This window comes from Echinococcus granulosus (assembly GCF_000524195.1).
Source record: "Echinococcus granulosus chromosome Unknown EG_S00110, whole genome shotgun sequence".
Taxonomy (NCBI): domain Eukaryota; kingdom Metazoa; phylum Platyhelminthes; class Cestoda; order Cyclophyllidea; family Taeniidae; genus Echinococcus; species Echinococcus granulosus.
In genome coordinates, this window is record NW_020170490.1 from 57,634 (window position 1) to 70,624 (window position 12,991).

The following is a 12,991-nucleotide window of genomic DNA, read 5'->3' on the forward strand; positions in this document are numbered from 1 at the left end:
AGATGATTCGGAATGCTATGGGAAAAACCCCTTTTATTTGAGGCGCTAAGAATCTTATCTCTATTCTGTATTTCTTGAACAATGAAAAGAGATTAAAGGCTGCTAAGATTCACTTAATCAAAGGTACAGCTTTGTCTCGTCTTAGTATTGGTGAAAGCGAAGGCGACAAGACGAGCCATAGGAGACTCGGAACATACAGGCGGAGACGCCTGAGCCAGCGCTACGTCCACTATAGGAGGTGAAGTGCCATGGAAGAAGGTGATGAGACGACCCCCGAGACTGCGATGTCCCAGACGTTCTAGGACTGCTTTGGTGACCAACCCTGAATAGGTGTCGGTTAGCAATACCGTGCAGCCCGCATGGACGTTGGCAAAGGTCAGCAACTGTACCAGCGAGTCGTAGCGCAGTGAGCTTCAATGCAAGTAATATCACTTGCAATGTGTGGAATTGAGCAAGTAAAAGAAATTACAATGACATTATTAAGGCCTACGTGGCTTTACAGCACATCTGCATATCCGCAATATTCCGAGCAGTATGAGGCCTAACTGTAAAAACGCAGAGGTAGGACTTTTTCTTTTTGCGCAAGTACTTTTCCTGAGAGAACTTGGTCTTCAAGCGAAAAGTTGTACACTTTTCCACCAACTTGGAAATTATCGCCTAGAATTAGCACGTAATAAGTTTAAGAGGAAGGTAGAGTAAACAAACGTTTCCAGTGGAACCGGTAGACTTAAGGCTTTGAATGTCGTCCGCAGTTAGAAGTTGGTTTTCAGAGCGATCTAGAAGGTGTCGATTGTCCTTGGAGGACTCCACATCAACAGTTTCGAGAGTTATTTCATCTGCCTTCACTTGGGTAACACTAGTTCCGTCGAAGTAGAAGGTCGATCCCATGGGGTAACCGATAATAGCCGATGCCGGGACTTTGATCTTGCCCACATCAATATGTCTATTTAAAAAGAAAGCTCAAAAGGATTTCCGCACGAAAGAACCCGAAGATAAAATGCAAGCTGTTTTCACTCACACATTTGGACGGACTTCGAGAACTTGATAGGAATCACATTTCTGTACAATCACCTTATTCCCGACCTCTATGGATTTCCACATTGCTAAAAGCAATAAAATATCTTGAAAATCAACCCGAGAAAACTAATGTACCTTTCGTCTCTGTTTCTAATTGGACACGCAACGGTGAGAGCTAATAAACTCAAAATGAATTATGAGTCAAGAGAGGGCGAACAACAAAGTACACAAATCAGCAAATAACCATGAAGAGTCGCGAGATTCCCGTAGGATCTACCTGAGAAATTGCTGAAAAGTAGGGTCGATAGGGAAGGACGAAAACAAATTGGTTTGGGAATCAATGCATGTAAGGCGACTAACACAAAATAGAAATCCAATTCAACGGCAAGGAAACCATAGAAAATATCAAAAATGTGACCTCATCTTGACGTTTATGTAATCATCTTAAAATATTGGTAGTAGGGGTTTTCAATACATGAAATCAAGGGTTATGAAAACAGTTGAGGAATCCTAAGTCCAGTCGTATCGACATTTTGACACCTACAATCAGAAAGAGAGCAGAGGGCTAAAAGTAGATGCATCCAGCCAAACACATGTGAGTTATACGTCGATGCAAACGGACGCGGTAAATTAATGCTAACAAGAAAGTCGATTTCGTATTAGAGTAAATTAGCTATCCAGACATCAAAAACGTAGTCAAAGGTTTGTTTTGTACGTTAAAGAAGACAAAACTGACCGACGAAGTTAGGCTAGCTGCGAACACGCGGCACAGGTATGGACCAACGGATTAACTAGAGATAGCAATTAATTCGATTTACGCGCATCACTTATTAGTGTCAAGGCGGTCGCTCAGATCCGACCAGAAGATAGTTGACTCACCATTAAGATCAGTCAATAATGTAAATTACAAAACCGTCAGCATTATTTACATGAAAGAAGGTACGGTAATGCCTAAACTATATTGGACAAAAGTAGAATATTAGTCCAACCCAATAACATCACTTTTAAAACATCATTTTGGTGTTGATGCTTGTTCAAACCCAATTTTATTTATTAAGATTATTGTAAACCAAAAATTTGCAATGACAGGTTGTCAAAAAATTGTCAAGGTAGACAGCTGCTCTAAATGCGCATACCAATTACGCCTTCTGTCTTCTCTAAATATCACCAATAGAAATTCCATTCCTCAATCACTCCGTTTTTTTAATAAAGCCGAAGAAAAGTAAGTTAACGATGATGCTCTCACACCTCATTAGGTTGTTGGCGAGAGCTTACACAGCCCTCCAAGACCTCCCTGAAGACGACAGAAGACAATACTCAGGCAGAGCATATATGTTTTGGCATAGAGAATGTATTTGGGCTACTGGCATGGCCCAAAGGGCAGCACGCCCGGCGTGGTACCAAGGCCAAGTCAAAAGTTAGCTCCTCGCCAATATCGAGGGATAAACAATCATCGTTTTACGTAGCCTCCCTCCTCTTCTGAGCTTCAACCCCGGAGCCTTCCCTGGTTGACCTCCCGTGTCAGCCATCCCAATGCAGTCAGTGCTCCAAGGAAACCCCCACGGCCCAGCCGTAACAGTCATCAAGTCAGCATGCAACTGAGTAGATATTTTACCACATTGTCACTGATCCCTCTTGGCAATTTAACTGGATCTGCAGTTTCGTTCGGTTTGGGAACTTGATTCAGGAACAGAGAATTGTGTTGGACATCACGCGTGTCCATAGATAGATGTAAGAACACTGGTTTAAAAGCAGATTTGTGTAAGCAAGGACGCGATCTAACACGGGTCCGTGGGGAAAGAGTTTCGCTTCTGTTCCTCCACGTCACGTTGTTCCCACTTTGGAGATGCCCAGACTCTACTCAGATAGTAAGGAAATGGAGGAGTTATCAGGAATTCACTTAATCAACAGCTCAATGCAGGTACGGTAGGGGAAGTCTGTAACGGAATTTTAGACGGTCGACGGCTTGTACCGCTTCAGCTGTTAATGGCTCTCCTCAAGAACACGAGACTGAGATGGATGCCAAAGGTAGACGTCAATTCCAACCCTTCCGTTTGGGGTCATCGCAATTCCCCATCCGTAGCATATGTACAACTTCCGCTCTGCTAAGGTTTATCACGCGGCAGGAAAAATCAGGATATATGTCCTTTAGGATGGGGTTTGCTTTCCGCTGCCACAAACGTAGCGCCCCGAGACTTCCCTGAGAACGAAGAAAGACATAATACTCGGGCAGAATATATACATTCTGCGACTGAGAAGGTACTTGGGCTACCGGCATGGCCCGAATGGCAGCCCACCCGGCGTGGTGCAAAGGCCAAGTCAAAAGTGGCGCCTCATTAAAACCAAGAGTTAAACAACCATCGTGTTACACTTATGTCAAACCGAAAACTTGGATAGTCGGGTAGGTACGCATTAATGCATTTAAAATGCAAGCACATTTTAAAATTAGTATTTACAAAGGTCGATCAGTAATTTCAAACCAGAATAGTCCGCATGTTTATTGCCCCTACCATTTGAAAATTGGTCCTACAGTTAGGTAGTGAAGAAGGCTGATTGCTTGGAAGTTGCAAGATTTTGCTAAAAGCAAAGTTGTTTCCTTTGCGATTCTATTTAGACACAATGCTTCCTTTTTTGGAATTTATGAGTGTCTATACTAAATCCTTCCATTGATTCTTAACAAAGAAGCCTGTAAAAATCCACTTAACGTCTTTGCCTCTAGTTTAACAATTAAAACTAATCTAAATATACTGTTTAAAGCTTAACAAAATCTTGAATACTATCATGGCAGAATTGGTGTCATCCAAGCAGTTTTAATGCACCTACGGAATTCTGGATTTGTCCTTGGATGAGTCCCGCGCTAAGTGGTTGATTGGCGAAGTGGTAAGGTTGTAACGTAAGATGTGATGTCTGCTGTGGGCCAGTCAGAATATAAGGAAGACAAAAGGGGGTCTTTTATGAAGCAAAATAGTTTTTCTTCTGAGGCAACTTTATCTCTTTCCAACTTCAAGGTTTCATTTTTGGACCGTAAAGTTCCCTTACTTCTATGTGTAACTGCGACAATCTTAATTGCTTTAATTGCTGTAAGCATTTATGCAGTTTATGTTTCACTATTTCTTCACGGTTATATACTGATATCGAAGGAATCAAATGTGGAAACCAGATGTGGTGTTGTAAAAGGCTTTATTAGTAACGATATTGTGCATTACCTTGGAGTACCTTATGCCCTTCCGCCTATTGGAACGCGTCGATTTCGTAAACCTGTTGAACTTACTACAAATGCTTTATGTTTAGAGGCGTGGAATACGCCGCAACACCGGCAGGTACCGGTTCTTGATGCCTTTACTTACCGTAACGTGTGCATGCAACTTCTACCAATATCTAATGAGATAATTGGTAGTGAGGACTGCCTATATCTTAACATTTTTGTTCCTCGCACTCATAAGCCAGAAGAATTACACCCTGTTATTTTTATAATTGGTGGTTTCTTTTTTAACTATGGTGGATCTTCCAATGGATCGACCTTCCTACATCATCCTGATCCTGAAACGATTATCAACTTGAACGCCATCCAAGTTACATCAAATTACAGGTTGGGGCCCTTTGGGTTTTTAACTCATCCATCTACAAAAGTGGCAAACATTGGTGTTCGCGATCAACTAGCGGCTCTTCGGTGGGTGCGATCTAATATACGTTATTTTGGTGGGGATCCACTCAAAATAACAGTTTTTTCATATGGATCGGGTGCAACAATATCGTTAGCCCTACTCGGGTCTCCCTTAGCTCAAAATCTTTTTGAAAAGGCTTGGATCAGCGCACCTGCTCTCCGAAAACCAGAAATAACGCTCACTTCAGCTGTCGATGCATCAAGGAATGTCTTCAAATGTGAACACGCAGACTGTGATCAAAAAGGAGAAGATATTTTACGTCTTTGGAATTGGACCATTGTTGAGCCTTGGATAGAACAATTGTTTACGCTCCCATCCGCATCAAACATTCACTGTCTTCCTGGGTTGCCTTGCCGTGGGGGAATTTTGGTAATAGACGACGAAGTTATTACCAATGTTTCTTGGAATTCTCCACTTTCCCCGATACCGATCGTGCTCGGTCAAAATTCGCACGAAGCCGAAGCATATCCCTTCCCCAACACTGTGCAGCTTTGGAATTTTGCTATAATGTCAGGCTATATAAAGAACATTCTCGGGGAGAACAGCTCTGAGTTCAAGCTAATCAATGATTATTACCTTTTAAAAAATACGGCTATAGGAATTGCGTCCCAGAATCACTCTTCGAACTGGCCAAGTATTGTGGACAAATATTCCCAGATTGTTACAGACATCCGAGTCACGTGCCCTTTACAATCGTATGCACGATCTCTTAGGCGTGTACAACCCATTTTACGGTACTACATTCGCAGTCAACATGCTCATTTTAACCCCTATGGTTTGGATTCCTTTGTCTCATCTGCATTTCATGGCTGGGATGCGTTTCTGCTCTTCAAAATATTCCGCTATCACCCCGACTACATCTATGCTGTGAACAAATCTTTCCTCTCTGACAAGTCACTGGAGAAGCTTAGCGACAACTTTTGCACCTCATTAAAGCACTTTGTTTGGCGTGGCACAATGTTTCCGGGGAAAAAGAACACACTTTTGACAATTTTTGAGAACGAAATTGTCTACTCTACTTCGGTTGATGATATATCAATGTGTCAAAAATGGAATGATTTACTTTCACACTCCCCCTATCTTTATGCTTGGAAAGCGTAACGTTTGAATTTTCCGTTTTCTTAGCTGGAAAATTTTAACGACGATGATGATGATTATATCTGTTATGATACTACGCGGAAATTGTCTTTTATTTTGAGAATGTAGGAATGAGAGATAAATTGAATTCTTAAATCTACCAGCTCGTCTTTTTTGTCGCTTGATTTTGATGCAGGAAGGCATGACAAACATCGTCCCCTTTATTGTCTTGGTCACTGCACCTATACCTGGCGTTCAAATAAGGGCGTTCGTACTGACCACAGCATTTTTAAAGAAAAGTCATTTAATAGACTACCAAAAGTCCTCGCAAATGCAATCGCCATTTGCGGCTATGTGGGTTAAAGGAGGTTTTTAAACGGTAAACTTTGGTTAAATCTTGGAGATGTTTGGGCGTTACCTAAGTGGAATGGAGACAACGCCCAAAACACCCAAATACTATAATTGCGCTCCCTTTTTTACCAACCACAATTTAGGGAATAAGAAGAGTCGAGACCAACTAAAAGCTATCAGTGGAATGCTTACGCTCAGGCAGATTAAGGCAAGGATTTTAAATCTCCACGATAACGCCTTTAGTTTCCGAGTAATCCAGTTAAGTCAAAAACAGACTACTGAGACCATCATTTCAACTGGGGGTTACACTGAAAGTAACGTAAATCAACTAGGACGTTAATCGGCAGCATCCCATAGCAATTTTGCATCCAACGACCCCTTATGACATTCATGCTCCACTGTATTTAATTTTGAGAATGATTGAATCGTCGTAATTAACAGAGTAATCCTCCCAAAATTGGAGAGGTTCCACTCCAAAACCCGCTGTGGATCAGAGGGAATTCTGAATGCTAGGCGCGAATTACCAAAAGTGTTAATAAAAATGATCTAAATCATGCTCTCATAGCACTTTAATGCCTTTTAAAGGTCGATCCAATGGGGTGTGTTTATGGAAAATAAAACACAGTATCGCCTAGTGGTTGATTACCGCATTAGCACGTTCACAGTGCGCTATACCCTTCCCTTAACTGCCACTTTTGGTCAATTTTGACGTTACAGAATCACGCTTACCACTATCTTCCTGCTTAAAATGAATGAACAACTAGATTGCCCCCGGCAGTGGATGATCTGCACTTCGCTTACTTGTTCGTACGGCAAAATTTAACTCAAAAGTGGCTTAATTAAACTAACACATTCTATTTGGTGCCTTTCAATCACTGATTAAGGACATACTTTAGGCCGTTTTGCATATCTTATTCAAGTTCCAACCGTTCATTTGTTTTTCGAATACATATCAATGTCACTGCGGTTTGGCTTTGTTTGATGTACTTCAACTAAACAAAAGCAATCAAGAGTTTCCTCCCTCTGATGTCCATCACTCTCTGATTCGAAAAGCTTAAAGAAGTCTGTTTTGAAATCTCCAAATTATTATGAGTTGAATTTTGCCTTTTATGTAGACCATCATTAGTTGCGTTACGTACTTTCCAATTATAGTACGAAGGCATTAAACAAGGCGGTGCAACTTTGTTACTTCGCTAATCATGGGGCTGGCAAATTAATTGCATGAGCATTTATGTGGTTCAAGGGGTGCTGACTTCGATGCTAATCAGGGAGGGAGATGTGATAATTGCCAGTAATTTGTGTTAGGCCATTGTGTGGTCGACAACAATTCCTTCATATGGTGAGATGCACGCGAATTGATTTCCTTAATATTTAAGGCAGTGAGCGTTGTGTGAATATTTCAGAAGTAAAAATTCTCGGCTTTGACACCTTCTACTGCAAAAGACGCGTGTGACATCATAAAAATCGATTGCACCATTGACATGTGGGCGTTCAAGCCGTTGAGGTTCGGTAGGGGCCAAGGCGCCATTTACTTGAGGAGCAGCTCACCACCAATGTCCATCAACGGTCGGACCCGTCTACCTTCATTAATGTTCACAAATTTGGAGATTATACCATCTGCCAAGGCGAACAACAACAGAGACTACATTGTACCCCTAAATCCTCAACCCGAGTCAAAATTACAGCTTCCAAATAAGTACAAAATGGCACCGCACTTGATCACCCTATCGAAGTCAGAACGGTTTGAACTAGAGCGAAACTTTCCCCCCATCTACCCACACGACACCTGGGCTCGGATGAGGTGGGGCAACTACACGTTTCCGAGTGCTCCGGCTGAAATCTACGCTATGCCTCTCTCTCACGCCTACTACACCGATCCTCTGCCCGGCAAACTACCACCGATCATATATAAGTGATCAGTTAGCGTTACCGTGCCCATAAGTCTCCTTTCTGCCAGCGTCTTAGTGTAGTTAAGTGAGAAGAGTGCAGTTTGTTGTGCCAGGAATCCCACTCCTCTCTCTCGCTCTCTCTCTTCCTTTCCCTCTCTCACTCGTTCAAGCCTACAAACGCACAACTTCCGCTTGACTTTTAACAGCTGTATGTCGTTTCTCTAAAAGGATATCCTTTTCACCTGCTTGTTCCGTCAACGCCCAGCACATATCTTAATACGTATTTTAAAAAGGCTTATCACTATTTAAAAGTTAATCCGCTCATTGACAAAGTGCACAATGTAGTCGCTAATTGCACTTTGGATAGGGTGGTAAGTTGAGTTATTTTTACATGAAAAATCCGGATACCCGTTGAGCACACAAAGCAAAACTTGATGGAATGAAGCAACTCCGTGTGGCTATTGTGTCTGGATGCTTCTTGAGACACTCCACAACATAATAGGCATTCTCAGCCCCATAATGCCCCATGCGACTCCTTAATTGGTGTTGCCAAACAAAACGTAGCCAGACTGGTCAAATCAACGTGTCAACCTGTGTTGGGTGATTTCAAGGGCACCCTCTTTTTTTAAAGTCAGGAGGCTTTGTTTGTTTCCTATTTTCCAGTTCAATTTTAGTTTGAATGGGCATTGTGCATACCGAATGGGTTAGGTGGCAATGATGACACAAGACGTAACCCCAAGCTCCATTCACTCGTTTTGGAGATGTAACTGTGTGAATACTACTTAAGTTGTTTTGAGGGGCTTGGCAAGACAAAAAATAGATTTTGGGTTTTCTTACAAGAAAAATCAAATATTTGTAAACTTTTCTTAAAACACTCAGATTCGTGCAACAGTTGGCAACGTAATTCACTAAAAATGTGGTTTTGCGGAGGATTTGGCCTCTTGGAAGGCCGAACCGGATCCAAACAGTCTCTTCTTCTTGGGATGTGACTTGCAAAAGTTGACGTCAATGAAAGATATTAATCATCGTTTGTGCTTGGGAGCGTTATCACTATCAGGGGCGTATGGAGCATGAGGCAGTACGTCCCTCCCCCTTTCCCACCATAAAATTGCAATCTGCGTTCTTCTCAAGGACATGTTTGTGTCTGCAGCTCATCACGGACAGGGGGCAGGCATTAGTATGTGGGGACGAAATAGTGTCTAACCTAAAAAGTATAAAAAAGGCAGCGAGCAGATCATTCGGGGACGACAAATAAATATGCCATTTGCTTGGTCAAAGGTGGAAAGGCACAAAAACCATTTTAGTCAGTCAATTTAGATAGCCAAACAAACACCTTCAAGTTGAACAATGTGTCTTACAGCGTAGGTGAAAGCAATGAAAAACAATCTGATGATATATAATCCTGCCACACGCTAACCTCGACTCATTTTGATCAGTTGTAACGCCTCATCAGAATCGAGTTGCTTAAACACTGGCAAAGCAGTATCCCCCCCCCCCCCCCTCGGTTCGTAGGTCAGAGAGGCTCAAATCATATCGGCCAGGTCCGACCAACATCTGATGGCACGAATTTGCAGAATAAGGCGAAAGTAGTGGAGGACACAACATAGAGCGCCACAATGGCGAACACATAAACAATTTAAGGGATTTCACAAGTCCTAGTAAGTTAGGACCTAAAAACCGCGCAAATTCTTAGTTTGCGGGTGATAACCAAGCCTCACCTTTGCCTCTCACCGCCAAAGCTATCGCCGACGAGTTAGGGTCATTTCGAGCGTTTATTTGTTAAAAATCAAAGTTGTTATGTCTTTTTACGAAAACGGTATTTATTTTAGTCATGTAATCTGACTGTGTGAGACATTCACTCTCCGCGATCCCAGTCACCGTGTTGGTGGCGTGCCTTTCAGTCCCTTAGCCCTTTCTGCCACCGAATAATAAACGTTCTTCCATACCAGCATGCGTCAGACGTGAACCTGAGCGCTTCACTTATGGGTTAAATGTGCGCCGAGTGATTCGACAAGATAATTAAAGGCTCCATAAGGATCGTACGTTGAAGTGTATCTGCTTAGTACGCCCATTAATCCACATACCAACAGTGTTGATATCAAATAGTCGCACGAAGAATCGTCAACAGTCGCACCAAACCACCGCATTTGAAAAATAATGAAATTTCCAAGAAATTTGTTCACGTTTTCATATTTTTGAGAAAACGGATAAAAAAAGGAAAATCATTTCTCCCTGTTGTTACCAAAAAATTGGCTGGGAGCCTCGGTTCCACGCCCTCGAAGTGGTCAAAGCAACTTAGAAATCTTGCTAAACCAACCAGAGCCCCGATTACGAGATTGGCGGGATACTGGTAAAAATTGCAAAAGCCACGCCTTTCCCGTTTTGTCATGTTTCCGAAAGCCCCCTCTTCCTCTCCCTCGCTCCTTCATTTTGCCCACTGCCACGACTCAGGCTGCCGCGGCCATTGGTTAGAATGAGCAAGTTACACTTCCGATGATTTAAACGGGAGAGACCGTACATAAAATCCCTTGATTTCGCACAATCAAAGCCATTCCATCTATCACTTGTGGTAGGAGCTAGGACCAAGCTTACCATCGTCTATTCCAATAATCTCTATGGGCGGTGTCCAATTTCACTAATATTGGCAGTTTACAAAAAAAATTCTTCTTCATTGATAAAATACCATAACATTATAAAGTTGGTAGCAGTTTCAGGCAGACTTCGTGAACAAGTAACTTTTAAGCGTTGAAAAGCCGTTTCATATCTGTTGTTCCCTTTACTTCCTTGTCATGTACACATAGGAAAAAAGCATCTCAACTTGATGCAATATGTTTAGCAAAGAAAATTCCTTACTCCTTTAATTTAGTTTTTTTACTGGAGAACAAAAACTTCAAATTAAGCGAGGGATATTTTTTTCAGCATATCTAGTTACATGATAGTAAAATCAATTAAATACATCCATTAAAATGCAATTCCTTTTATACGCCATGAAGTGAGAATAATACTGCTTGCAAGAAAACATCTTTTTCATGGAAAAAAGATACCAAAATTTACAAAAAACTGCTTTAATTAACCCACGAATGCTCACGTGAGAGTATCCCAATACACGCTACTGATTAACATTTAAGTAAAAAAGGTATGTCATGGCCAGTTGGATAATATTGGCTGCTATGGAGAAAAAAATAACATCTCAATTTCAACAGCGTCACAAAACATTCGGAAAACAAATTGTCCCACATTGGTTGCCAGATATAAATCGTGTAAAAAGCGTTGCTATTAGAGATACAGTTTACCTTTCTGACTTGACGGCCACCCAAATCCAACCTCCATGTGAAACAGAAGATTTCGGATTAAAAAGAAAGTACAAATCGCAACACTTTGTGACGCATATTCCGCCACCAATCCGTAAAAAAAATAATCTTGGTATTGTTTGGGATCCAGTCAGTAAGTTACAGCCTGTTTTGGGGAAGAACAGACCGACGCACTAGATGAACGCGGCCTTGAACAGATCATTCGTCATTTGTCCCAAGGTCAATTTTTCTTTGCGCCTCCGTCTAACACATTCGCCAATCGTTCTTGCATCGGCCACGAGGGCCGAGTACAGCAGCCTAACTAGAAAAGTACTATCGTGTTGAGAGAAGTCACACGACAAAACGCCGCGTGATCACATGTGGACGCCTGTCCAACCAATTAGGTGGCAGGACACAAAAGAGCTTTTTTCTCCGCTCCGCACTTTTTTTCTTGATTTTTCCGAGACTGCGTTTTCGCAAATTACCAGCGTGAGTGATGCATAAATAATCGCTCTCTTTCGTATGATATTTCACATCACGTGTAAGAAGAAACAGATGAGCAATGGAACCCGCCATGGCAGCAACATGCAATTTCACCACACCCACGACGATGTAGCAGTGCATTGTCGCGATCTGTCAGCTTATCAAATCTTGGTGTGAAAATTTTTTTCCCGAAAAAAAAAGTTGCGTCACACTTTTCGGTGTGAAACAAGTTGACTTAAAGTAGAAATGTGGTCAGGGTGGAGGCACATGAATCAACCAGGTGGAGTCAACATGACTCAATTTCCTGAATGAGTACCACCACCAACCACATCGTGTGCGCCAAGTGCGCTCCGGGGAACGAAATACCAACTTTACAAGAATGAACAAATAAAAGAAATTACAAATACGGTGTAACGCAACTTTGGTACATGAGCCTCTGGACCATGCCAACAGCTCCAAGGTCCTCCGCATGTTCTGTCCTGGTGTTACGACTCCTTTCACCTTCAGGTTAGTCTTGGGGCATTACATTAATGACAGTGGAAAGCGAACCCGATCTCAAAGGACATCTACTCTGATTTTTACAGCTGAGCGGTAAACCTTAGTGGGATGGAAGAAATGCATATGCCGCGGATAGAAGGATCGGTGACAACCCCTACCAGAAGGGCTGAAAGTGACAACCACCTTCGGCAGTCCTGTAGCCTGCATGACTGCTATTAACAACTAAGGCGACACTAACTATGAACTGTTTGGAAAATTCCGTTACAGCGCCTGCATGAAGATGTCAATTAGGTGAACACGCAGTACCGCCTCCCCCACCTCTCGACCAGCTGGAGAGAATCTAGACAGGAATTGGCTGGGCAGCATTGAAGTGAGGACAAAGTCACAAGGAGGAATGGACGCGAAATCCCACCTCCATGGAAATACACTAAATTTCGGCCTTTGTAATTTGACTCAGCTTTAGGCCCAAATTTCTACAATTTCCAATGGACACGCGTGATGGCCAGTACATTTCTCATCCAGTTTCCATACAGGATGCGACCACAGATCCAGTGGAATTGCCAAGAGGGATCAGTGACGTTGCGGTCAAGCACCTCCTTCAATGTGTGAAAATTGGATTACTGGCATGGATGGTTCGTGAGTGTGATGGCCAGCGTGGGAGGTTGACCAAGGGGAGCGCCGGAGACCCTCTTTTTGGTGACGGGTTACCGAGGTCTCCACC

The 12,991-nt window shown here is 42.4% G+C and overlaps 3 protein-coding genes across 3 annotated transcripts in view; 1 reads left to right on the forward strand and 2 right to left on the reverse strand. All coding sequences in view use genetic code 11, as the record gives it.

Moving 5' to 3' along the window:
• The window catches only part of EGR_08545 (tRNA (adenine-N(1)-)-methyltransferase non-catalytic subunit TRM6), a gene marked incomplete at both ends in the record, with an annotated part of 3,201 nt that extends 1,302 nt beyond the window's left edge, over positions 1-1,899 (reverse strand). Inside the window, 5 exons of the mRNA XM_024497794.1 lie at positions 198-411; positions 491-657; positions 706-943; positions 1,019-1,103; positions 1,878-1,899. Of these exons, the coding sequence (XP_024347775.1) occupies positions 198-411; positions 491-657; positions 706-943; positions 1,019-1,103; positions 1,878-1,899 (726 nt within the window). The remainder of the gene's footprint in view (positions 1-197; positions 412-490; positions 658-705; positions 944-1,018; positions 1,104-1,877) is intronic.
• A 2,021-nt stretch (positions 1,900-3,920) lies between these two features.
• On the forward strand, positions 3,921-5,783 carry EGR_08546 (Para-nitrobenzyl esterase; the record flags this gene model as incomplete). Its single annotated transcript, XM_024497795.1, has 1 exon — positions 3,921-5,783. One exon carries the CDS (start codon positions 3,921-3,923, stop codon positions 5,781-5,783), a length of 1,863 nt encoding a protein of 620 aa, XP_024347776.1.
• A 1,257-nt stretch (positions 5,784-7,040) lies between these two features.
• EGR_08547 (hypothetical protein) lies at positions 7,041-10,690 on the reverse strand (the record flags this gene model as incomplete). Its single annotated transcript, XM_024497796.1, has 3 exons — positions 7,041-7,186; positions 8,837-8,907; positions 10,653-10,690. The coding sequence occupies 3 exons, from the start codon at positions 10,688-10,690 to the stop codon at positions 7,041-7,043; spliced, it is 255 nt and encodes an 84-aa protein (XP_024347777.1).
• Positions 10,691-12,991: the final 2,301 nt, after the last annotated feature.